The sequence below is a fragment of the Schistocerca cancellata genome, chromosome 4, assembly GCF_023864275.1.
Source record: "Schistocerca cancellata isolate TAMUIC-IGC-003103 chromosome 4, iqSchCanc2.1, whole genome shotgun sequence".
Classification (NCBI taxonomy): Eukaryota; Metazoa; Arthropoda; class Insecta; order Orthoptera; family Acrididae; genus Schistocerca; species Schistocerca cancellata.
In genome coordinates, this window is record NC_064629.1 from 203,177,917 (window position 1) to 203,204,619 (window position 26,703).

A 26,703-nucleotide genomic window follows, 5' to 3' on the forward strand; every position below is an offset into this window, starting at 1 on the left:
CCATAATCTTTAAACAATGTCGCCATGGATGAATGAAATGCAGTGAGATGTTACTTGTCAATTTAAAGATAAAAACCACATGCAATGAAACACGGACAGCAGGTTGCTGCAATGTAGCCTGTTGCTGCAGTGCATTCACTCAAATTTGCTGTCATTTTCAGGTATTATTAGCGCACATTGGAAAATCTAAGGTGATTTTCTGAATGCTTGAAAACATGTTCTTTCTGACTGTGATTAGCTTGAAAACAGTTATATAAAAAATTTTCTAAAATCAAATTCAATGTGATCTACTTTTTGTAACTTTTATGAAAATCAAACTTCAGCTGATTTTTGTGGACATTTGGAAAGCAGTACATGAATGATATTTTATAATGGAAAACCTTATGTTGATGTGTCCAAAGTTACTACTGTATTTGTAGTGCAATTTTTTCACTCCAGTTTATGTTGCATTGTTAGCCCATGCTGGAAATTGAATCCACTGTTCTGTGAGGAAGGGGAGGCAGGGGCTTAAAACAAGTTGTTTCAAAGAAGACTGATTTTGAAGCTTAAATACAAAATGGTATTTGTAAAAGAATTATACACTATTTTCATCTTTTCAGAAGAATCATCATCTTTTTGACAAAGTTGTAGATCATTGGAGAATAGTAGGTGAATGAAATCTTCTATTCCACATCATTGTGCAATCAACCTATTCTATATTAAGTTTCATGTTTAGCATGCGTTTACTCTAAGAAATAAAGAATCTGAAGTTTACATTTTATTCGTACAACTTATTTGAAAAATAAGGTCAAAAATACAGATTTATTTCTTCTTTCCACATAATTTTCAATGATGTGCTTAACTTTGTCATTCTAGAAAGTGGTACATAGAAGACACTTTATATCTGAAAACTTTGTGTTGTAAGGTTACTACATGCCAAGTTCCACGTTCGTCATACCTTTAGTCCATGGGATATAAGAACCAAACTTAGAATTTTTTTCAGGTGATTTTTCCCTAAAATTTTCTAGGTGAATATGGCTTGTAAGATTCTTTCCTTATTATGCATAAAAGTTATACAAGATGGCCAAATTTTTTGTTTTTCAACAAAATATTGCCCGAGATATAACATATCAAAGTCACCAGAAATTCACCCTCACTCTGCGCGTGGAGTCAAACAAGTGGCAATATTGCAGCTGGTATTTCTTTGATGAATGTTAAACTGTACCAATGTTCATTAGAGACATGTGCGAATGGTCAAATGAAATTTCATCAAAATCCATTATGGTCAAGCAGAAAAATGTTCCGAAAGTAAGCGATTTGACCCTTCTAAACTATTTGCATCCAGTCAGAACTTTCCCCACTATATTTGTAATGTAGGTAATGTTAGGCTATTTAGCAATCACAGTGTTAATTATGGGCAAGTAAAACAAGCACAATGTTTTTGAGATTAACAAATGACGGCAATTGTTTACAGAGTAGATTAATTTTTCAGAACAGAGTTGGAAGCTGAAACAGTGTTCCCTTGTGGAACAGAATGCATTGTTGCTATTTGCCAGGGGCGAAAACAGCTTAAGCGTGTGGTGTGGGGCATTTTCCATCTCTCTTTGTGCTGAATACATCATGTACTTACTTTCCAACTTGTGCATCCCTCTAGTTCCTTCCTGTACATCCTGCCTGTGGATCTTGCATGATAAAAAAATAACTGTAAGAGTACTCATTTACTTTAATGGCTTAAAATAACTGGAAGAGTACTCATTTGCTTTAATGGCTTCCATTAGTAGAATTTGAGAGATAGGAAAGATTAAATGTATAATGTTCTTTGTTTTGTGTAATGAGTCATTTTTATTTTAGGTGAGCTGTGATGAAGACGATACTAATGCCTCCTTGGAAGACAGCCAGTCTATTCATGAAGAGGAAGAGGAAGAAGAGGATGAGGAGGAGGAGGAAGAGGAGGATCAGTATGGTGCATCAGGTTGTGAAGCACAAGAACCAGAATTACGGCCAGTTCAAGATTCTCCTGTAGAACTGACATACAGTGTAAACATTGAACAAAACCAAAGTCATGTCATCAAGGCTGCACATCCCACTGTTATACGTCAGCAACATAATTTTGGGTCTTATCCTCAGTATGCTGAATCTGAATTTGCTGGATTAGACAAAAATTTCAGGAATGCAGAACAAAAAGCGAATTATGTCTCACAACAGGACTGTGAAATAAATTGTGATTCAGCCCCTAATGAAATAATAAGTGGAGAGGCCAGCAAATTTTCTTACAAGGAGTCGAGAAATGAAGATTATGATGACACTGGTGGTTGTGGTAGTGGTGCTGGTGGTAGTGGTGCTGGTGGTAGTGGTGAAGGTGACAATGAAGAAGAAGATGAGGATGTTGACATTGAAGAAGATGAAGAGACAGAAGAAGTAGGTGATGACATTGATGATGATGATGATGATGGTGGTGGTGGTGGTGGTGATGATGGCCACAATGATGATCATGATGCTGCTGGTGGAGAGGATGCTAATGATAATGGGGATGAAGAAGATGGTGATGTTGGTGGTTATGAAGCAGTATCAGGTGAAGGACAAGCTGGAGGAAGAGGAGGAAACTCTGGGACAGACGTAATGGATGAGGAAGGGGAGCATGAAGGCAATGGAATAGGAAACAAAAATAAGGAAGAAGAAGATGAAGTGTCTGTAAGGGATGACACAGATATCGATGAGTGTGCACCAGCAGCCAAACAAACAAGCAGCACTTCACTGTTTTGTAATGAAACTCGGAGGGAAAGAGGCATATTGCAAACAACTCATAACTATAGAGTTACATCTGCAGAATGTTCTGTGATAAGTTCATGTAAAAGTGCAGAAGGAGATGAGGAACACACTAGAATCATAAACCCATGTCAGTCAGTTCAGAAAAGTCTTGAAGAACAGAAAACAAAACAAGAAGAGAGAGTGAACACAGTCTTGGTTCAACCTGCCAAGCGCAAGGTCAGAACGGTAGGAGTGTGCATGCCTTCTGTTTAAGCTCTTCATGTGGTTTAAATGTTTGTTTGACATATTGGTTGTTTAAATGTGGTATGAAACTTCCGTTTTTATTTTATTTTTTTACAGCTTTCCATATCTGAATACCGTCAGAGAAAACAACACAGTGGTTGTGGGTCAGAACAGGGGGTCATTAAAAAAGAAAGTACATGTTGTTCACCAACAATTATAAGGAGTCGTTCAAGCAGTACAAGCAGCACTTCATCCGTGTCACAGGATGAGGATCACCCACAAAGAAATACTATTGACAGTTCTCCAGAATCAGCAGCTCTACCGCTGATTGTAAATACTGAAAGTGTAGATGATAAAAGAGGTGAGATGATATTAAAAATCTAAATGTCAATGAAACCAGTTTCTGAAACTATAGTATTTAACTAATATGGCCGAGTCGTGGGGGGGGGGGAGAATTGAAATTCGTTAGTTCTTCCTAGATGAGAAATTACCATAATGTACAATACCTTCTGAATTAACTGCTGTTCGTTAACTGAACTAAAAGTCGGTGATTCATTGTTATTAACTTCATGTAAAACAAATCATGGCTTTCATTAATTTTTTAAGTGATATCATGATTACTTTAAGCTGTAACAGTTACAGTTAAGAGCAAACATGACATCATTTTTTAAAAAAATCATTTTTATGCTGTCTTTTGAGCTAGTGTGTTAGACATTATGAATGTATCACCTGAATGTATAGTTGAAAAGGCTATTTCAAACAATAGTTGCAGCCACTGTGTGGCTATCAGTTCATGTTTAAAGTATCTTATCCTGATATGCTATAGTCTAGTATATGTTGATTGTAGACTTCAGCCATGAGGTTGAAGATGGGTGTTGATGAATTTCTTTGTAGATGTTTATTGCAGGATGATGTATACCAATGACAGTTTTGTTGGCTAGAATTAATATGTTCAGTACAAAAATTGTTATTGGTGGTAGTTTCTGAGCTGAAACATTGAGGTACGACTACTGTTGCAAATGGCCCTCCTGACTGTCAGCTCAGCACCTGAGGAAGAGCATTTGCAACAATAGCCAAAATGTTGGAGACGTTTACATTTTGATAATGCGGTCACATATCCAGAAGAATTTTATTGACAGACAATGACCGTGGAAGTCTTTACTGGCAGTTGTTTATGATGCAGTTTGTGAGTGGACTCGTTATTCGATATTGCCTTCAGTTGGGTAAATGTTTCCTTTCATGTTGTCATTGCAAACTGAATCCATTTGTGATGATGGCCTGTTTGGTATTCGGTGGAAAACTTATATCTAACATTTACTTTTTTTAATGGATATTGAGCATGAATAACACATTTCAACATTGTCACCAAGAATTGCTGTGGAGTATTCAACAGACCACATCTGCCAATAGATTATACGTAGATCTTGGTAATGGCAGCTCACTGATGTTTCCTCCTGTGATTCCTGAACACTGCTACCTTAGGTCCCCCTCAGGGTATGGGGGAATAGCACTACTATAGAGTTTTAATCTTCTTCTTTTTTTTTTTTTTTTTTTTGCTGTAGATGACCAGTCACCTATTAACTTATTATAAATCATTTATGCAGAGTAGTCTTATGTCCACCTCAGTAGCTGAGCGATCAGTGTAGAAGGGTACCATGCAGAGGACCTGGTTTGATTGCCAGTACTGACAATGAATTTTTCTTGGTGGGATGCCTGGTATGGGGTGCACTCAGTGTCGTGATGCCAATTGAGGAGCTGCATGACCGAGTAGTAGCAGCTCCATGGTCTGGAAAGTGTGTAAAACATCCAGGAGAGCAGTGTGCTGACCACATCCCCCTCCATACAGCATCTGCACGATGCCACAGGGACGAGGGTGACACGGTGGCTGGGTAGACATCTCTTGGGCCTTCACGGCCTGGCAAGAAGCTCTTTTGTTATGTTTTCATTGTGATTGAAGTCCAGTCTGCATCACTGCTACAACCTCCTTCTTTCTGTAAAGTATTTCTGAAAAAGTGTAGTAGATTCCTGTAGGTTTTTTCTCAGTTCATTATACAAGTTATTGAAGAGTTGTGGAACAGTCAGAGCTGGCCCCACCCCCTGCGGGTTCGGGGGTAAGAATAGGCCCGCGGTATTCCTGCCTGTCGTAAGAGGCGACTAAAAGGAGTCTCAACCTTTTCAGCCTTATATGATGGTACCCTCTCGGGTTTGACCTCCATCTTTCTAAATTGTTCCGAAGAGTGAGCCAATTGGGGAAGGGCGCCTTACATGGTGCACTGTATCTGTCGTGCATTGAGACCTTTAGCCAGCTTTCTCGTCGTTGCAATGGTATTCTGCTCGTTTTCCATCTCATGGACGAGGATACGTCCCTGGGTGCGATTACCACGCTGCATTGTGCAGTGTTGCTTTTAGCTGCGACAACGACCTTACACGTTTTTGCACCTAAGATCCAGCACGGTAGCCAATCTGTTGTGGTGGGGCCGCCATGTACCCTGTTGGTTGTAGCCCCCAGACAACACAGGGATCACTCTACTGATGCCTGCGCCTTTTACTCCCTGTGTATGCCAAGGAGTAGATGCCCATCTCCCTGGGGCATCAGGACTCCCGGCAATGGCCATCCTGCCAGGTGGCTCTTGCTGTGGCTGGGTGGCACCCATGGGGAGGGCCCTTGGTCGGAGTAGGTGGCATCAGGGCGGATGTCCCGCAATGAAGCGTGGTACATCATCTCTTGCTGGTGGCCAGCCACCAGCAGTCTCTAAGTGTTCAAGGGCTCATTTTAAAGCTAACGTTTATGACCCCAAGTCGTTCCCATCCCTGGCCACACCATGGGAGGAACGAAAGGCAATGAATGACAGTGACGTATTCGCCCAGGTATCTCGTCTGTACCAGAGCTGATGGGGAATCCTTTGTATCTGTGAAGCCTCAGTTCGTTGTAGAGCATTTGGAGGACAAGTTTGGGGAGGTGGAGGGCTTGTCTAAAATGCGCTCTGGGTCAGTTTTGATAAAAACAGCATCCTCCGCCCAGTCACGCAGGTTGCTTGCTTGTGGCAAGTTGGGGGATGTTAAAGTTACCATCACACCACATAAGAGTTTAAATATGGTCCAGGTTGTTATTTTCCATAGGGACCTACTTTTGCAGTCTGATAAGGAGCTGCCCGCCAACTTAGAGCGTAGAGGTGTTCATTTCGTCCGGCGCGTTCATTGTGGTCCGAGGGCCAATCAGGTTGCTACCGGTGCCTTCATCTTGGCCTTCGAGGGTGATACATTACCGGAGAAGGTCAAGGTGATGGTCTACCGTTGTGACGTCAAACCCTATATCCGTCCCCCGATGCGGTGCTTTAAGTGCTGGAAGTTCGACCATATGTCTTCCCGCTGTACTTCCAGCCTCACATGTCGAGATTGCGGACGCCCATCTCATCCCGATACTCCATGTGCTCCGCCTCCCATCTGTGTCAACTGTGGAGAGCCTCATTCACCTTGCTCGCCAGACTGCAGGATCTTACAGACAGAATGCAAAATCATGGATTGACTTACACTGAGGCTAAGCGGAAATTTGAACGGCTACATCCAGTGCGCATGATGTCATCTTATTCCTCCACTGTCACTCCTGCTCCAGCTCCTTTAGCTGCACCACAGTCAGTCAGCTCTCAGTGTCAAAGGACCTCACATGCCCCCTTGACGATGGGGGCCCCTTCTCTAGCTGTTGCTCCCACACCATCTACCTCGGGAGCAGCACCCACTAAACCAACGGGGACACCAGTCCCCACTTCTAAGTTGGAGAAGCGTAAGTCTTCTTCGGCTTCTCTCACTCGAAAGGGATCCGTTGGGTCCCTCCCTTCCCAGGTTCCCACCAGCGGCACAGCAGACACCAACCAGTGGCTGAAGAAGCCACAGGTCGCTGGTCGTCGAGCTTCGCGATCATCTTCGGTTCCGGAGACTGACACCAATAAGCCCTCTCAACAACGGCAACCGAAGGAACAGCGAGAGAAAATGACATCGAAGCCCCGTAAGACCAAGGCACCTGCGGTGGCTCCTATTCCACTGCTATCTACAAGCTCTGCGTCTGAGGATGAGGTGGAGATTCTTGCGTCCGCTGAAGACCTCGATCTCGCCGGTCCCTCAGACACAATGGATAGCATTTGCACGGGTGCTCCATCGGAGGCAGCAGGTGACCCAGCGGCGTAATCTGCCTTCCCAGCCCGTCACGCCTTTCTCGGACATGGACAATATCCTCCTCCAGTGGAACTGCAGCGGTTTCTTCCATCATCTAGCTGAGCTCCGACAACTTATCAGCCTTCACCCTTTCTTCTGCATTGCTCTTCAGGAAACTTGGTTTCCATCAATGCGAACCCCCGCCCTCCGTGGCTATCGGGGTTGTTATAAGAACCGAGCAGCTTATGAAAGGGTGTCTGGTGGCATCTGCATCTATGTCCTTAACTCTCTTCACAGCGAGTCTGTCCCTCTACAAACAGCTTTAGAGGCTGTCGCTGTTAGGGTGCGGACGCCACAGGCTATTACCGTCTGCAGTCTTTACCTTCCACCAGATGGTGATGTCGCACAGCATAAGCTGGCTGCGCTGCTAGCCCAATTGCCGTCACCTTTCTTGTTACTGGGCAACTTCAACACCCATAATCCTCTGTGGGGTGGGTCAGTGGCAACAGGTCGAGGCGCCACCATTGAACATTTATTGGCACAGCTCGATCTTTCACTTTTAAATGATGGTTCCTTCACACACTTCAGCGTGGCGCATGGCACGTACTCCGCCATCGACCTTTCGCTTTTCGATCTGTAGCCCTCGCCTCATACCGTCTGTCCAATGGAGTGTGCATGACAACTTGTGTGGCAGTGACCACTTTCTGTCACTGCCACAACGTCACTCTTCTGGGCACCCCAGCAGATGGGCCATGAATAAGGCTGACTGGGACTTGTTCTCCTCCATTGCCACTATTGAGCCTCTCTCTAATGACGACATTGATGTGGTGGTTCTCTCGGTCACCACCAGCATCGTTACTGCCGCAGAATCTGCCATTCCCAGTTCTTCTGGGTCCCCTCGGCGGCGGACTGTGCCTTGGTGGTCGCCTGAGATCGCTGAGGCGATTAAAGATCGCCGGCGGGCGCTACAGCATCACAAGCGACATCCCTGTATTGAACACCTCATCACCTTCAAACGGCTGCTTGCGCAGGCCCGCCGCCTTATCCGCAAAAGCAAGCAGGATTGCTGGGAGCGGTATGTGTCCACCATTGGCCTCCATGTCTCTCCATCGCAGATCTGGGCCAAGATCCGAAGCCTCTATGGCTATCGGACCCCTGTCAGCGTCCCTGCGCTCTCACTGAATGGAGCAGTTTGTACAGACTCCGACGAAATTGCCAACAGCTTGGAAGAGCATTTTGCTCTTAGTTCCGCTTCTTCCAATTACCCACCGGCCTTCCGCTCCATTAAAGAGCGGATGGAACGTCGGAGCCTTTCTTTTCGCACCCACCATTCTGAATCCTACAATGCTTCATTCAGCGAGTGGGAATTTCACAGTGCCCTTGCCGCTTGCCCTGATACCGCTCCTGGGCCAGATCGCATTCACTGTCAGATGCTGAAACACCTTTCAGTGGACTGCAAGCGACGCCTCCTCGACCTTTACAACCGTCTCTGGGTTGAGGGTGAGTTTCCGTCGCAATGGTGGGAAAGCATTGTCATCCCCGTTTTGAAACCGGGCAAGAGCCCTTTGGAGGTGAACAGCTACCGCCCCATTAGCCTCACCAACGTTCTTTGCAAGCTTCTCGAACAGATGGTGAGCCGGCACTTGAATTGGGTACTGGAGTCTCGGGGCCTTCTGGCTCCACCTCAGGGTGGGTTCCGTAAAGGCCGCTCCGCCACCGACACTCTGGTGAGTCTGGAGTCGGCCATCCATACTGCCTTTGCCCGCCGTCAGCACCTGGTCGCTGTCTTTTTCGACATGCGGAAGGCGTACGATACGACATGGCGTCATCACATACTTTCTACGCTTCATGGATGGGGTCTTCGGGGCCCTCTGCCGATCTTTATCCGAAATGTTCTGTCGTATTGTACCTTCCGCGTGCAAGTCGCGGCCTCTCATAGTTCCTCCCGAGTCCAGGAGAACAGGGTACCACAGGGCTCTGTCGTCAGTGTCTGCATGTTTTTAATCGCAATAAACAGGCTCGCTGCAGTGGTGGGAAATTCTGTCTCCGCTTCCCTGTATGCTGACGACTTCTGCCTTTACTACAGCTCTACTGGCATTGCAGCTGTTGAACGTCAGCTACAGGGCGCTATCCGCAGAGCGCAGTCTTGGGCTGTAGCTCATGGGTTCCAGTTTTCGGCAGCCAAGACCTGCGACCTGCGTTATGCATTTCTGCTGGCGATGTACTGTCCACCCGGAGCCACGGCTTTATCTTGACGGTGAACTTCTTTCAGTGGTGGAATCACACAGGTTTTTGGGGGTGGTTTTCGATGCCCGGTTGACTTGGCTGCCTCATATCCGGCAGCTTAAACAGGCGTGTTGGCGGCATCTAAATGCTCTGAGATGCTTGAGCCACACTCGCTGGGGCGCCGACCGATCTACCCTGTTACGGCTCTACCAGGCATTAATCCAGTCTCGTCTGGATATGGGAGCCTGGCTTTATGGCTCAGCATCCCCATCTGCGCTGCGGGTACTGGACCCAATCCTACACAGCGGAATACGCCTTGCCACTGGTGCTTTCTGGACCAGCCCAGTGGACAGCATACTTGCGGAGCAGGTGTCCCTCCATTGCGGTTGAGGCGCCGAAATCTACTGGCCACTTATTATGCCCATGTTTTTAGCTCGCCCGGGCATCCGCACTACCGTCTCCTGTTCCCGCAATTGGTCGTCCATCTGCCAGAACGTCGGCCCCGGTCAGGTTGTACGATCGCGGTCCGCGTCAAAGAGCTTCTCTCCGGGCTTAGGGTTTTCACTGTTCCACCTCCTTTTCGGACCACTTTGCGTACACCCCCATGGTGTGTTCCTCGCCCTTGCCTTTGGCTCGACTTGGCACAGGGCCCGAAGGACTCAGTCCCTCCAGAGGCCTTCTGCCGCCGCTTTTATTCCATCCTGGCCACGTATCAGGGCGCTGGCATTGTTTGCACTGACGGCTCGTTGGTTGCTGGTCGTGTCGGTTATGCGCTAACTCTAGGGGTCCATTCCGAACAACGTTCCTTGCCGGCTGGCTGCAGCGTTTACACTGCTGAGCTGGTTGCTATCTTTCGAGCCCTAGAGTATATCCGCTCCTGCTCAGGTGAGTCCTTCGTTATCTGTAGTGATTCCCTGAGCGGTTTACGAGCTCTCGACCAGTGTTTCCCTCGTTCCCGTCTGGTGATGGCTATCCAGGAGTCCCTGCATACTCTTGCATGTTGCGGCCGCTCTGTGGTCTTTTTGTGGACCCCCGGTCATGTTGGGATACCCGGCAATGAACATGTTGACCGCCTGGCGAAAGAGGCCGCCAGTAAACCATCTCTGGACGTTGGCCTCGCGGAGACTGATTTGAGGGCAGCCTTACGCCGGAACGTTTTTGCACTATGGGACGATGAATGGCGCGAACTGACCACAAGTAATAAGCTCCGTGCTGTCAAGGAGACGACAGCTGTGTGGCAGTCATCCCTGCGAGCCACTTGCAGGGACTCTGTAGTCCTATGCCGGCTCCGCATTGGCCACTCCCAGCTGACACACGGTTATTTACTGCACCGGGAGGACCCTCCTCTATGTCGCTGCGGGGCGGCTTTGACAGTGGCCCCCATTTTGTTGGCCTGCCACCTTTTAGCTGTGGTCAGGCAGACATTTGCGCTGCCTGATACGCTCCCTGCCCTTTTAACTGACGACAATGCAATGTCTAGCTTAGTTTTACGTTTTCTTCGAGCAGGGGGTTTTTATCATTTAATCTGAGAGTTTGTTTTTATGTTGATTCTGGCTTTTGGCCTCCGATTTTAAACTGAGTTTTTAATGTGTTCTAGGTGGTTGGCTTTTCCTTTTTATCTCTATGGTCGGCCAACCACCATCACACTCGGTTTGATTTTAATTTGTTTTGTCTGTTCTCTGTCAGAGTATTTCTTGTCCTATGTCGTCTGCCGTCTTTCCTGTTGTTCGTTTTTTATTCTCTTTGGGTGGTTTTAGTTTTTTAGAAAAAGGGACCGATGACTGTAGCAGTCTGGTCCCTTTAACCCCTCAAACCAACCAACTAATCTGAGCTGCCCGCCAGTAGTCCAAAAACTCTTTATAGAGTTGCTCGAATGGATCAAACTTGGATCCCTGTGCCATTAATTAACCTTATTACTGCAAAGTAGCTAATAAATAGTTGCCCAGTGTTGACAAATAAGATTTGGTATTAAGCAGTTGATAGAATAAAACTAGCTGCTATGATAAAACTAGGCTTGCACAATTTCTTCAGAACCCAAAGTGATCTTCTCTGAGATCAGTTTCTACCAGTTTTTCCATTCTTCTGTAAATAATTTGTGTCAGTATTTTGCAACCATGACTTATTAAACTGATGGTTCAGTAATATTCACACCTGTAGTACCTGCCTTCTTTGGAATTGTACTTATTATATTCTTCTTCAAGTCCAGCAGTACTTTGACTTTCTCATGTATTTTGTGTAGCAGGTGGAATAGATTTCTCATGGTTGGCTCTACCAAGCCCAACAACTTGAGGGAATGTCGTCCTCTTGAGGGGCCTTGTTCGACTTGGTCTTTGAGTACTCTGTCAAATTATTCTCACAGTGTCATACTCTCATCTCATATTCGTGTACTACTTTTTCTATTTCTATAATATTCTCTTCAAGTTTGTTTTCCTGAAATAGAATGTCTGTATATTCCTTCCACCTTTCAGTCTTTCCTTTGAATATTAAGAGCTCTAATAGCATACCAGTAATAGGTATACAGGTGCTTCTCTTTCCTGAAAAGTTTGCTTTGCTTTTGTTACAGTTCACATCTCTCTTTCTCATAGTAATACATGTTTCTAAAGCTTTGCATTTTTGCTTTAGCCATTACTCATTTGCCATCTTGCATTTTCTGTCAGTCTCATTTTTAAAAATATGTATTTACTTTCACCTTATTTATTTGCTGCTACTTTATATTTTCTCCTTTCATCAGTTTAGTTCAATATTTCATATATTATCCAAGGATTTTACTGGGTCTGCTACTCTACTCCACCCGCATACGCCATGAAGGCCCAACAGTACCAACCGGCCGCCATGCCCACAGACGTCACTGTGCGCGGATATGGAGGGGCACATGTGCAGCACACCGCTCTCCGAGCCATTTTGTCAATCTATAATACTGGAGCTGTTACTTCCAATCAAATAGCTCCTCAGTTTTCCTCACAAGGGCTGTGTGCACCCCATTTGCCAACAGTGCTTGGCAGACTGGATGGTCACCCACCCAAATGTTAGCCCACCGCAACAGCGATTAACTTCAGTAATCTGATGGTAACCGGTGTTACCACTGCGGCAAGGCCAATGGTTTTGTTGGGTTTGGTCTTTTTAAACCTCTGCTACCTTCACTTTTTCATCACACGATGCTACGCCCTTTGGCTGTTATTGTATTCCTTTCCCTTGTTTCGATCGATTGTTGCTTAACGCTCCCTTTCAAACTCGTTAACAACATCTGAGTTTTTTTTTTTTTTTTTTTTTTTTTTTTTTTTTTTTTTTTTTTTTTTTTTTTTTCCCCCCCCATGTACTTAATTTCCCACCTATCTGCAGTTTCTTCTACCTGAAACCTTCTGGTGTCTCTAGTCTCTTCCAAGTGTTACAGCTTTCTTTCGTAATTCTTACACAAACTATTAGCAGTTATTAAATTGTGCTCTGTGCAAAATTCTGCCCGGTTGCTTCCCCTTCATTCCTTTACCCCAGTCCATTTTCATCTACTGTTTTTGTAGTAAAGGAGACCAATCACTGAAAAGCAGGATCATTGAGTCTTCGACAGGCACACACAAAAAGAAAGAAAACTTTCCAGCTTTCGGAGTAATCCTTTCTTGAGCTAGAGTAAAAAAAACCACACACACACACACACACACACACACACACACACACACTGATATACAGGGTGGTCCATTGATAGTGACCGGGCCAAATATCTCACAAAATAAGCATCAAACGACAAAACTACAAAGAATGAAGCTCGTCTAGCTTGAAGGGGAAAACCAGACGGCGCTGTGTTTGGCCCACTAGATGGCGCTGCCATGGGTCAAACAGATATCAAATGCGTTTTTTAAAATAGAAACCCCCATTTTTTATTACATATTTGTGTAGTACGTAAAGAAATATGAATGTTTTAGTTGGACCACTTTCTTCGCTTTGTGATAGATGGCACTGTAATAGTCACAAACGTATAAGTACGTGGTATGACGTAACATTCTGCCAGTGCGGACGGTATTTGCTTCGTGATAAATTACCCTTGTTAAAATGGATCGTTTACCAATTGTGGAAAAGGTCGATATCGTGTTGATGTATGGCTATTGTGATCGAAATGCCTAACGGGCGTGTGCTATGTATGCTGCTCGGTATCCTGGGCGACATCATCCAAGTGTCCGGACCATTCGCCATATAGTTACGTTATCTAAGGAAACAGGAAGTGTTCAGCCACATGTGAAATGTCAACCACAACCTGAAACAAATGATGATGCCCAAGTAGGTGTTTTAGCTGCTGTCGCGGCTAATCCGCACATCAGTAGCAGACAAATGGTGCGAGAATCGGGAATCTCAAAATCATTGGTCTTGAGAATGCTACATCAGCATCAATTGCACCCGTACCATATTTCTATGCACCAGAAATTGCATGGTGACGACTTCGATGTTTCTGTACAGTTCTGCCACTGGACACAAGAGAAATTACGGGGCGATGTCAGATTTTTTTGCAAGGGTTCTATTTAGCGACGAAACGTCATTCACCAACAGCGGTAACGTAAACTGGCATAATATGCACTATTGGGCAACAGAAAATCCACTATGGCTGCGACAAGTGGAACATCAGCGACCTTGGTGGATTAATGTGTGGTGCGACATTATGGGCGGAAGGATAATTGGCCCCCACTTTATCGATGGCAATCTAAATGGTGCAATGTATGCTGATTTCCTACGTAATGTTCTACCGATGTTACTATGAGATGTTTCACTGCATGACAATAGCGATGTACTTCCAACATGATGGATGTCCGCACATAGCTTGCGTGTGGTTGAAGCGGTATTGAATAGCATATTTCATGACAGGTGGATTGGTCATCGAAACACCATACCATGGCCCTCACATTCACCGGATCTGATGTCCCCATATTTCTTTCTGTGGGGAAAGTTGAAGGATATTTGCTATCGTGATACACTGACAATGCCTGACAGCACGCGTCAGTGCATTGTCAATACATGTGCGAACATTATGGAAGGCAAACTACTCGCTGTTCAGTGGAATGTCGTTACACGTATTGCCAAATGCATTGAGGTTGACAGACATCATTTTGAGCATTTATTGCATTAATGTGGTATTTACAGGTCATCGCGCTGTAACAGCATGCTTTCTCATAAATGATAAGTTCACAAAGGTACATGTATCACATTGGAACAACCAAAATAAAATGTTCAAATGTACTTACATTCTGTATTTTAATTTAAAAAGCCTACCTGTTACTAACTGTTCATCTAAAATTATGAGCTATATGTTTGTGACTATTACAGTGCCATCTATCACAAAGCGAAAAAAGTGCTCCAACTAAACCATTCATATTTCTTTACGTACTACACGAATATGTAAAAAAAATGGGGGTTCCTATTTAAAAAAAACGCAGTTGATATCCGTTTGACCTATGGCAGCGCTATCTAGCGAGCCAACCATAGCGCCATCTGGTTTCCCCTTTCAAGCTAGACAAGTTTCGTTCTTTGTAGTTTTTTCGTTTGACGCTTATTTTGTGAGATATTTGGCCAGGTCACGATCAATGGACCACTCTGTACATACACACATGCCCTTACACAGCAGCATTTGGACGAACAGTGACAGTGTGCATTCGGCAGGTGGACAAGCTTGTAATGTGGGTTGGGGAGAGGTAGGAGACAGGGAGAGGGATTTTTTTTTTTTTTTTGGGGGGGGGGGGGGGGGGGAGTTGGTGGCTATGGCTTGAGAGGGAGGCAGTTGGTTTGCCGGGTAGGGATGCAGGATTGGCAGGTACACGAGCTGGAGGTGGGGTGCACCATTGTCAGAACCAGTGAAGAACAGCACACGCTTAAGGTGATGAGATATGAACTGGGTGTGGGTGACAGGACAGAGGAAGGAAGGGGAAACAGTTGGTTGGAGGATGTGGGGAAAGTGAATTATTCAAGATTGAATCTGGGACAATTATGGGAGTGAAGGATGTGTTGAGAGGATAACTCCCATCTGCATAGCTCAAAGAAGCTGGTGGTGGAGGGAAGGATCCAGATGACCCAGTTTGTGAAATTGAGCATGCTTGCCACTGGTTGGTGAACTTTGTTCTTGGTGACAGTTTGGCTGTGACCATTCATGATGGTGGGCAGTTGATTGGTCGTCATACCAAAATAAGAAACTGGGCAGTATTTGCGATAGAGTTGGTATATGACATGCCTGCTTTCACAGGTCTCCCGGCATCTGATGGGATAGTGTAAGCCTGTGACGGGAGGGGAGCAGGAGGCGCTGGGTGGGTGGATTGGGCAAGTCTTGCATCTTAGTCCACCACAGGTATAGGATTCCTGTGGCAAGGGTTGGGAATGGGAGTGACATAGGTATGAACTAGGGTGTTTTGTAGATTGGTTGGGCAGTGGAACACCATTCGGGAGGTGTGTGGAAAATCTTGGATAGGATGTCCCTGATTTTGGGCCATGACAAGAGGTACTCAAGGCCCTGACAAAGGATATGCTTCAGCTGTTGCAGTCCAGGGTGGTACTGGGTAACGAGGGGCACTACTTTGTAGTTGATACTTGGGGGTGGTAGGAGGATTGCAGGTGTGTGAGGATACGGCATAGGAAATATGTTTGTGGATTAGGTTTGGGGGGGCAGTCCTTGTCTATGAAGGTCTTCTTGTGACTTTCGGCATACTGGGCAACGGAGCTCTTGTAACTGCAGGTACATCATCCATGGGTGATTAGGCTATATGGAAGGGATTTTTTGGTGTGGAAGGGATAGCAGCTTTCAAAATGCAGGTGTTGTTGATGGTTAGTGGGTTTAATGTGGACAGATGTGGATGGAACCATCAGAGTGGTGGAGGTCAATGTTCAGGAAAATGGATTGCTGGGTTGAGGAGGACTTAGTTGAAGCAGGTAGGAGACGAGGTGTTGAAGTTGTGTAGGAAAGAGGATCAGATGTCTTGGTCATGAGTACAGATCATGAAGACACCATCAGTGATCCAGAACCAGAGTAGGAGGATGGGAGGTTAGGCTAGGCTAGGCTAGGCAAGTTACCTGTAGATTGCCCATAAACAGGTTGATAGGGACAAGACCAGAGGCATGAGGGATGCCAGTGTATGGGGACATGGCATTAATAGTGACAAGTAGGGGTCCAGGAGGTAAAGGGGTGGTTAATATCTTTGATGTAGGAGGCTAGATTTTGGGCAGTTGGTTGGATGTGCTGTTCAACAAGAGCAGAAATTCATTCAGTGGGAACACAATAGTCAGCTACAACGGGGTGTCCAAGATTGTGGGGTTCACAGATTTGAGGGAGCAAGTAGAGGGTGGGTGTTACGGGAGATGGACTCGGAGCAGAGGTTCTGGAAACTGCTTATGGATTTCAGTAGGGATTGGAGGTTACATGTGCATGGCTGCCCTTTCTTCTGTCAAAGGGTTAGTGTTCTTAGGAAGGGATATGGGGAATGATGGTGAGACAAAGTTGGGGATAAGAAATTCCTGGAAGATGACCAGGGGGTGGTTAGGTGGCAGAGTGGGATGGTTACAGTTGGGTGGAGGTATTAACTGGGAGAGGTAAGGTTCAGTGTTGAAATTAGGTTAGCTCTGGTTGGAGGGATTGGTGGAAAAGAAGTGTTTCGTCTGTATGGACCGTAGAAAGGAGAGTGGGTCTTTGATAAGTCCAGTATGGTTAAACGTGGGTGTGGGACTGAAGGTAAGGCCCCTTTTTCATCCAGCAAGCACCATGTAAGGGCATAGGTGTGTGTGTGTGTGTGTGTGTGTGTGTGAGAGAGAGAGAGAGAGAGAGAGAGAGAGAGAGAGAGAGAGAGAGAATCTGTCCGTCATCTGTAAAGCAAGTATGGATATAAACTTATACTGTTATGGTGGGTGTTGACTGGCGTATCCATACTGGCCACGGGAATATGTTCACTGTGTTGTTCATAGTAGATTATTTGTATTTTCTCATTCATTATTAGACGTATTCCTGCATTACCCCTATTTCATTTTGTTTTGATAATACTGTACTAATCTGATCAGAAGTCCTGTTATTCCTGCCATCACACTCCACTAACTCCCACTATATGTAACTTCAACATATCCATTTCTCTTTTTAACTTCTCTAATCTACCTACCCAATTGAGGAATTCCGAATAATTTCCTGTCACTAGCTTCTTTTGTCTTGATGAATAGTGATTCTTTCCTTCTTTTGATAGTCCAGTATTGATCAGCTGTTATTTTACCGTTCAGAAGGTAATCAGTTAGCAAAATCGCATTTTCTTCTTAGCTAACACTGGCTTCAGTCATTGCCTTTGAGTGCTGTTTTGTTTCTGGTGTGGGGTGGTTTGAGCCCACATAGTTTTTATTTGGTACCCAAAAAGAGTTGGATTTATTTCTAAAGAACTAAAATCGTCATTTCAAATTTGCTCTGTTCAGTATTCAACAAATTCAGCAGCCGTCTTGCGTATAGTTTTCTCACATTTAATTCTTTATATAAATCACACTCTTAGCTTTTGATGTGCCTATGAGATGAGGAGTTTCATATACCTTTATTCACTGATCATTTAGTACAGTATTGTATACTTTCTTGATATTTCCAGCTGCAGTTGCAGTTTCCGGGTGTCCACCAAGTGGATTATTTTCAAGAAAGTTACAAATAATTGTGAAATCAGCTGCCCATTTCTTAACTGCTGAAAATGAAATAGCAGAATCATAAACCTTCACCAACTATCGATGAATTTGTGAGCCATAAACTGTCCAAAGCAAACAGAATTGTACCAAACAGTGGTAAATCCAGGATGGAATAACAACATTGGAATGAAAAGGATAGATTGCTACTACTCATATAATTGAGATGTTTAGTCACAGACAGGCACAACAAAAAGACTGCTAGACAAGTAAGCTTCTGACCAAAAGGCCCTCTTCTGAATTAGACAAAAAACACGCACACATATATTTACGCAAATGCAGCTCTCACACAGGTGATCACTGTCTCTGGCTGCTGAGGCCAGAATCTGGTCTGGGCAGCCACAGACAGTGGTCGTGTGTTAGTTGCGTTTGTGTGTGTGTGTGTGTGTGTGTGTGTGTGGAGGGGGGGGGGGCCACGTGTGCATGTGCCTGCTTTTTTGTAATTCAGAAGAGGGTCATTTGGCTGAAAGCTTACTTCTCTAGCAGTCTTTTTTGTGGTGCCTGTCTGCAGCTCAGCATCTCCGCTGTACGGCAAGTTGTAATCTCTCCTTTTCATTATAATTTCAAAATTATAGCATTGTGATATTTTGCCACATCCATTTAAAAAGATCAGATACAACACGACTATAAGGGCATTCACAAAAAAATGAGCTGGAGGCTGTAAAATGAAAGCCGCTGAAGGTTCATAATGTGAATGCCTATGGAAGAAAGCACTGAGGCCCCAAACTCTCCACTAGAAGGACATGGGCCCATGCCCATGTGATGACAAAGTGAGCATGTGCACACATCTGCCATTGACTGCACTCAGTTGTGCTGAAGACAGTGGCATGAAGGCTTCAAAAGGAGTGTAGTGCATTTCCTGACAGTGGAATAACTGAAGGGAACTGAAATTCATTAAAAATGGCACAATTCTATGAAGAGCACTACACATCCATTACTAGGGTGAAGGTATGACACAAGCAATTGAAGAAAGGACAGATGTCGTTGCCCAGTCACACATCATCTGAAATGCCACACCATTACTGATACTATTGTCCAGCAAGTTATGGTGGCAGCCATTGCCCCAGAGGTTGAATTGAATGTTAGGAGTGTGCCATTTTTCATTGAATTCCCATTCTCAGCACTCCTTTTGCTGTAAGGAAATGCATTTAAATCCCTATGCTCTTCTTTTGGAGTATCCATTTCTCTGTTTTCTCCACTACTTAGTGCATGGTGTAAAGCAACAACCTGCTTTTCATAGTTTCACCACAATGTAGGCTGCACTTTTACTCATATTTTGTTAGCCTCATAGTTACCCTGTATGGACGATGACCAATTTTCGTACTTTGTGAAAATACTAGTGCATAAAATCAGGTTGGCAGCCACAAATAACTATAGAGTTCAGTGGCAGAACCACTCATATAAATTACAAAATCATCACAACACACATTAATGAAGCACTGTCAATAACCAAGTTCCTAAACCAAGTAATCAAATCGGGCAAACACTGTCCATGTTTACATAAATGTCATAGTTCATGTACAGTACTGGCTCACAGAAATCTGCCAGAGAAAAGTACACTGCAACAGTTCACTTAATTCACTCATTAATTAAAAATCACCACTCTTAATGAAAGCTCATCTTCACTTAAAGTCTCCTACCAACCAAGAGAGAGTTCAGTCAAAATATTAATTATACTCTGATCAAAATTAGTTTTGTGATTGACATTTTAGCAAGTAGAGTGGAGGGGGCCAGCTGCCATCCAGTCATAGTTGTTTCTCGAGTGCCAAGTGCGTACTGTGTTGCTTGATTTGTAGATATGTGCAGCGCCTTGTGAAGTGTGACTGGCTGCACTCCGGCAACATTGCCACCCCCCCCCCCCCCCCCCCCCCCTCCTGGCCATTGCAGCTGTCAATTACAAAGTTAGTTTTAATCAGAGTATGAGTTACAAAAATCACTAGAAACTTTTTAAATATCAACATTGCTTAGTTTTCGCAGTGCAGGTGCATGTATTGTCATCAACAAACTGGACATAGACTGTTGACATTGAGTGACATCCATCTAAAGACTGGTGGATGAACAAGTTTTTATTTCAGAAACTGCACAGTCATTGAAAAGCAGCTAGTTTGAATTTTGCTATTCAGGATGTATTATAAGTATTGATTAAATTTTGTTTTGTAAGAACTGCAGTAATCCAGAAATTCAGAAAAGTTGATCGAAGTACTTTGTGCATGCACATTGGGAATACCTTATTTACGAGTACATGCACCATATTGAAATACACTGTAAATTATGCAAAATTCTTGCTTATTGACTAAATCAAATAATAAAGTATGTCACCTGCAGCATAAAAATCAGATTAATAAAAGTACAATGGCAAAGATAAGAATTTAATAAGCACTGGGGTAAAAGGGTGATTTATAATTTGGCTAATTATGAACTTTATTGTTAATTATTGCATAAACAAACTAATTTCACAGAACTTGGTGTATGTTATGTAGAAGCTGAACTGCCAGTCTTAATACCTTATCGTGTCACCATGCCCAGAAATTAGGTCACAATGTTTTTCTTGTTACATAATAAGTTTTAATTAAATTGATTCCCAATAAAACTAAATGCATTATTACAGATGGAATAGTTCCAATTTGCTATGTCAGAAAAGGACAGTAGGTTTGTGCAAATGCTCACTGTGTGCGCCCGTATTCCTCTAGTGTCAGGTTTGGAAACTTAACGCTCTTGTAGGGATCACACCTGCTTCCGTACACAAACGACTTTGCAGTCCCTTATCAGTTTTCATTTTAGAGCCTCTGGCCTATTTCTTTTTGAATGCCCTTGACACATTAAAAAGCTTTCTAAACAAAAATATTACGATTGCCTAGCTTATTCTTGACTTACGTAGTTGTAGATCATATACCAACAAAATAGTCACGCGGAGTGGCCACGCAGTTTGAGGCGCCATTTCACAGATTGTGTGGCCCCTCCCGCCGGAGGTTCAAGTCCTTCCTCGGGCGTGTGTGTGTGTGTGTGTGTGTGTGTGTGTGTGTGTGTGTGTGTGTGTGTGTGTGTTCTTAAAATAAGTTAGTTTTAGTAGTGTGTAAGTCTAGGGACCAATTACCTCAGCAGTTTGGTTCCTTAGGAATTCACACACATTTGAACATTTTTGAACCGACACAATAAAAACATTTTAACTGACCTCAATGCCATATCAGTGCCAAGCAGGGAAATTTTATACTTGTCCTAAAAGAAAACAACTGTGGTGACAGAAGTAAAAGGTTAACAAAATCGTAGTGCTGAGTGAGAGTGCCTGATAGAAAAATGCTGAACCTTTATTAAGAAGGCTATCCTAGTTTTTCAATAGATTTCTTCTGGGTCCTAAGGAGCAAGGATGGCAGTGCAAATCCCCACCCACCAATCCAAATTTAGGCTAGGCTTTCTTCAATTCCATAACTTAAGGCAAATACTGGGACTGTTCCTTTTAAAAGGCATGGTGAGTGTGCTCCCTTACTTTTACCAATCCAGGCTTGTGCTCTGTCTCTAATGACCTAATTGTTGATGAGTCGTCACACTCTAGCTCTCTGTCCTTCCTGTGGGTCCTCTTGGATGCTTGACAAGAAATTAAACTTGGATCCGGGGATTTTACAGGCCATGTTCATACCTGCTGTGCTACCCAGACACTCCTTGTGACCTGGCACAAATTTCAGTCTGTTAGTACCTCTGTACTGCTTTCCAAACTCATCAGAGCCATTGAGCCAAGTTATCATACTACATTCTTTAATTTATTTTCTCAGATTATAGTTTAATATTTTTGCTATTGCCAGCTTATTTATCTTTGCACAATGAAACTTTTACTCTGTGCTGTACTATGTGTAATTTTCATACATTCTATCAGATTAAAACTATGTGCCGGTCAACAACTTAAACTTAGAACGCGGCCTTTGATGAGCAAAGTTCTTGCTGACTGAGGTCTCCATGCACAAGTGGTGACCAATCTATACAATTTCTTTATCTTATGTATGACTAAATATGTGGTGAGTAGCTGTATTATTTGTGTGTGACAGTTTTGTTTTAGTTGGAATACAGAAAAAAATTGCTCTGTGTCATTTTATTGTAGCAGTAACTTTGGCAGCTCATTGTTTATTGACTTAAAATTGGTAGATCCTCCACATTAATAGACTAATTTCTCTCACTGAGAGGGGTAATGTTTTCATTGGCCATGTGTTAAAACCCAAACTTCCTTTTTACTTCTTCCCAGTGTCTCAGTGATTTGGGAATTAGAATTGAATTTCAAACTCTTGTAAATTATTTATGTTTCCACATTTATGTGTCTTTGTTGAAGCTTTATGAGTCCACAGGAAAGATAGATTAGCATGTCTGTAATTTATCATTATTAATTTCCTATGGAATCTCTCTCTCTCTCTCTCTCTCTCTCTCTCTCTCTCTCTACGAAAAATAATACCATATTAAGTAATTAGAGAAGATTTCTTTAAGCTGTGAATGCAACAACATTTTTCAGTGAGTTGTAGGTATACAACAGGTAATTTTCACTGTGTCATTCTTGCAGGAATATCTGATGATGTAAACTACATGAGATGGAATTGTGCTCCCACTTTAGTGGAGAGAGAGCGAGAAAATTTAACAGCGCGTTTGCGCCGTGAATTTGGCCTTTTTCGTAGTGAAGAAGAGGAGCGGGAAAGAGCTAGAAGACAAGGTACATTTCTGTTTATTGTTTTGAAGGGCACTGTATTTGTGATTTATTTTTTCCTAAAGATGATTGTAACGATGTGTGCCATTCATGTAAGGTAGGTATGGTGGAGGATGTAAGGAAAGGAGAGGGGAGAAGATTTTGTTCTTTTGCATAGTCTTGTGATTCTTACAGTAATATAATTGCTTGAGTAATTTAGTGATACTTCTTTAACCTCATCATTGCATAAGAACTTGCTGTTATTGAGTGGGAAATGTATGAATATGGCAGTTTCAGATGTAGATAAGTACTAAAGGAAAAATAAAGCTCAAATTCGAGAGGTGTGGTGAACCACTTTCTAAAAGAAAATGGACTGCAGTGGAGGGCTGTTAAGATTTTGGTCAGAAGTGGTAGTGCTGTGAAACATGCCACTACTTGAATTTCTAATCAGGTTCTTTAATATTCTCTCAGCTTCAGACTTGTGTAAAGTGCTGTATATTTCCTGTAATCCTGCTATTTAAACAAGGCAATGCAACTGCAGCATTTTCTTGTATGTTTTAATTGACAAAGTTTCTGTGTATGCAAATGAAGGGTCTCATCATGTGTCATTGCAGTAAGATATTCTTGGGTTCAGAACGAAATTTTCACTCTGCAGCAGAGCAGGCACTGATTTGAAACTTCCCGGCAAATAAAAAATGTGTGCCGGATTGAGACTCGGAACTTGGGACCTTTGCCTTTTGCGGACAAGTGCCCTACCAACAGCTACTCAAGCACGACTCTTCATGGGTTCCTTTCTGTATCAGTGTGTCCATTGCAGGTTGACTTGGCAAGAAGCCCAAGAAGATTTTATTGCATTGACATCCTGTGAAAACCTTCATTTGCATATCAGTCATCTGGAGGCTACCTGCTGCTGTGAATATCAGACTGAGGATTGACGCAGCAAGAAAACCAATGAGATATTATTGTGTTGCAAATTTTCTGTAATGATGAGTTATTACTAACAGTTTTGGTAGAAATGGATAGTCCTGTGCCGGTTTTACAAACACTTATTTCTTTGAGTTGAGAGCCTGGGATGTTCGGGATGTTCCTTGTGTATTGCATGTCAGCCTTCATTTGAAAATGACACATACTGCCTCTCCATCTCCTTGTACGAGGGCTATCCACAAAGTGCATTACGTTTTGGAATTAAAAATAAATAAAGTATTGGAAATTTTTTTTATTATATACAGATGAAAGCCACACTTAAATACTACTTCTCTACATAGTTGCCATTTAAATTAAGGCACTTATCATAGCGATGGATGAGCTTGGAAATTCCTTCGTCGTAAAATTCGGCCGCCTGCGCCTTCAACCACGTGGTTACCTCTTCTTTTGGGACAGAAAAGGTGTGATTTTTGTGGATTTCCTGGAAAGAGGCAGAACAATAAACACTCAAAGGTATTGCCAAACTCTGCACAACCTCAGAAGAGCAATACAAAACAAGCGTAGGGGAAAGTTGGGCTCAAAAGATCTGGCTGATTAACGACAATGCCCGGGCCCACACGGCAAATTCCACTCGTGAAGTTCTCGAATCTTTTAAGTGGGAGTTCTTTCCTCATCCGCCGTACAGTCCCGACCTGGCACCGAGCGACTTCCACTTACTCCCAGCAATGGAGAAGTGGTTGGCTATGTAGCATTTTGATGACGACGCACAGCTTCAAGAAGAGGTAACCACGTGGTTGAAGGCGCAGGTGGCCGAATTTTACGACGAAGGAATTTCCAAGCTCGTCCATCACTATGATAAGTGCCTTAATTTAAATGGCAACTATGTAGAAAAGTAGTATTTAAGTGTGGCTTTCATCTGTATATAATTTTAAAAAATTCCAATACTTTATTTATTTTTAATTCCAAAACATAATGTACTTTGTGGATAGCCCTCGTATATTCTCCACTGTCTTTTCTTGCTCCTTACTGTAAATGTGTTATACCTGTAACAATTTCCTTCTTCAATTTGTTCCTTTCTTCAGTTTCATCCTTATGCTTCAGCTATATTCTGAAGATGAAATCACATTTTTGTTTGGTTATCTTGATTTAGATTTCTGTGCTTTTCATAAATCATTATTGTCAGGCTGATCTCTCTAGCAATATTGTGTTCATTTCCTTCCACTATTGCCTTTGATTAAAAATACATAATACTCAGACTTTAATTAAAACATTTATCAGTTGGACATAAACCCATGATTGTAAATCCAGAATCAATAGCCACACACAAACAGGATCATCATACATCAGCAAGTTTAATATCATAATAGTCTTTAGCACTGTGATTTTTGATAAGCTCCAATGAACATTAATTTTTGTTCATTTAATGACCATAATTAACAAAAATATCATGGGTATTCAATTTGACAATTCAATGTGCAATAGAATTTAATGATTTTTGTGTGCTTGAATTTGATGGCAAGAAAGTATCTGCATTGTCAGATTGTATGATGTACACAGCACGGAGAGCGTGAAAATTCAGGACACTATATCCCTTCGTTGCACTGATTTTGCAAATTTGAGTCTACATGTCTTTATGTATTTATCATTTTTTTTCCCTGAAGAATATTTTGGCAATTTTCAAGATTTACTGACATGTAATTGAAGGAAGACATTTTGATCCCGAACTCTTATCGTTTCAGTGAGCTAGATGTGTAATGACCTCACCAGAAAATTATCCAGCTGCACATGTGGTGATTTGGTGCGACTGAGACCACACTATATTAGTAGAAACTTGAATACATTATGAATTTCCTCAGAAATGGTTTTTAATTTATTTCATAATGATTCCTTAGATGCAAACTTTTTCTTGAAGTGTGACTCATAAAAGTAGGTGTCAGTAAGATTGTTTGCAAGGAACTTTCACTGGGACCAATAGAAGTATTTATTAAAGGTGGCCAGCTCTTTAATAGAAAACTTGGTGTGCATAGTGTGATTACCCTGCCTCTTCTGCAGCTTTAATGAGAGATGTGTAGGGTGTAAATTTCCCCTTATGTGCATAAATCAGCTAAAAGAAAGCAATAGGATGGCAAGCTGATATTTAATTCATCCATTGGATATTCCAGATTACTGACTGTATAAATTTAGCTGTGCATGAAAAACTTCTGATACAGTACTACTAAGGCCTTTGTCATTGTTTTCTGTTCTTATTTCTGTCTCAATATCACAGACTCTAAGAACACACAAAGTAACAATCAGAAGCAGGCCTTTTATCAGGAAATAGTCTCTCTTCATTTTTTTCTGAAGGAAATAATATTGTGTCTGCTTTAATTATTTTAGTTCAGCTTTTAATTTCCAGTGCCATATTAGGGGTGCTTTTCAAAACCAAAAATGCACTGGAGCTCATATAAGATAAGGAGCTCATTTCTTCAAATATATGATCTCAAGTAAGAGCATTCAAACATCGAATTTTATTGGTACCTGAAAGGAAGTACAATGGAATCTTGTTAGCACATTTTTGAAGGGACCACAGATTTTGGGACATCATTAGCAGGAAAACAAACTGTCTAAAAATACCTAATTTAGTAATTATTTGGTGTTTTTGTCATTGGAAATGCGAAATTAATTGGGGTAATATGTGATCTCTTCAACACTACTCTTCCTTACACGCTGTCTCATTATATTATACTTCAAAATGTGCCTTTTCAAGAACACGTTCGGAACCACATTGAGAAACTCAAAATTGTGTGTTAGTATACAAGAGGCAAAAATGTGTCAAATATGGTGACATTGGCTAAGTCCAATGTGTCAGATGTGTACACTTCTACCAACAGCCAATTGGAATGCAGAAAGTTATGTTATGCAAAACGTGTAGCCTCCAGCATCCAAAATATGATTGTGGCATGTTGTGTAGAAAGGCAAAAATATGCTAAAATTTAGTTTCTGTACCATTTCTCGGTATAAATGAACATCTTTCATTTAGCATCTGTCCATTAGTGCATCACTGCTGTTAATAGAATAGGGGTTGTCATTTCAACAAACTGTTGGTGTATTGTACATCTTTATTTGCTGTCATT

The 26,703-nt window shown here is 42.7% G+C and overlaps 1 protein-coding gene across 1 annotated transcript in view; it reads left to right on the forward strand.

The window, feature by feature from the left end:
* The window catches only part of LOC126184024 (uncharacterized), a 344,076-nt gene that overhangs the window by 294,370 nt on the left and 23,003 nt on the right, over positions 1-26,703 (forward strand). The window contains exons 19-21 of the mRNA XM_049926377.1: positions 1,831-2,973; positions 3,088-3,331; positions 22,547-22,693. Of these exons, the coding sequence (XP_049782334.1) occupies positions 1,831-2,973; positions 3,088-3,331; positions 22,547-22,693 (1,534 nt within the window). The remainder of the gene's footprint in view (positions 1-1,830; positions 2,974-3,087; positions 3,332-22,546; positions 22,694-26,703) is intronic.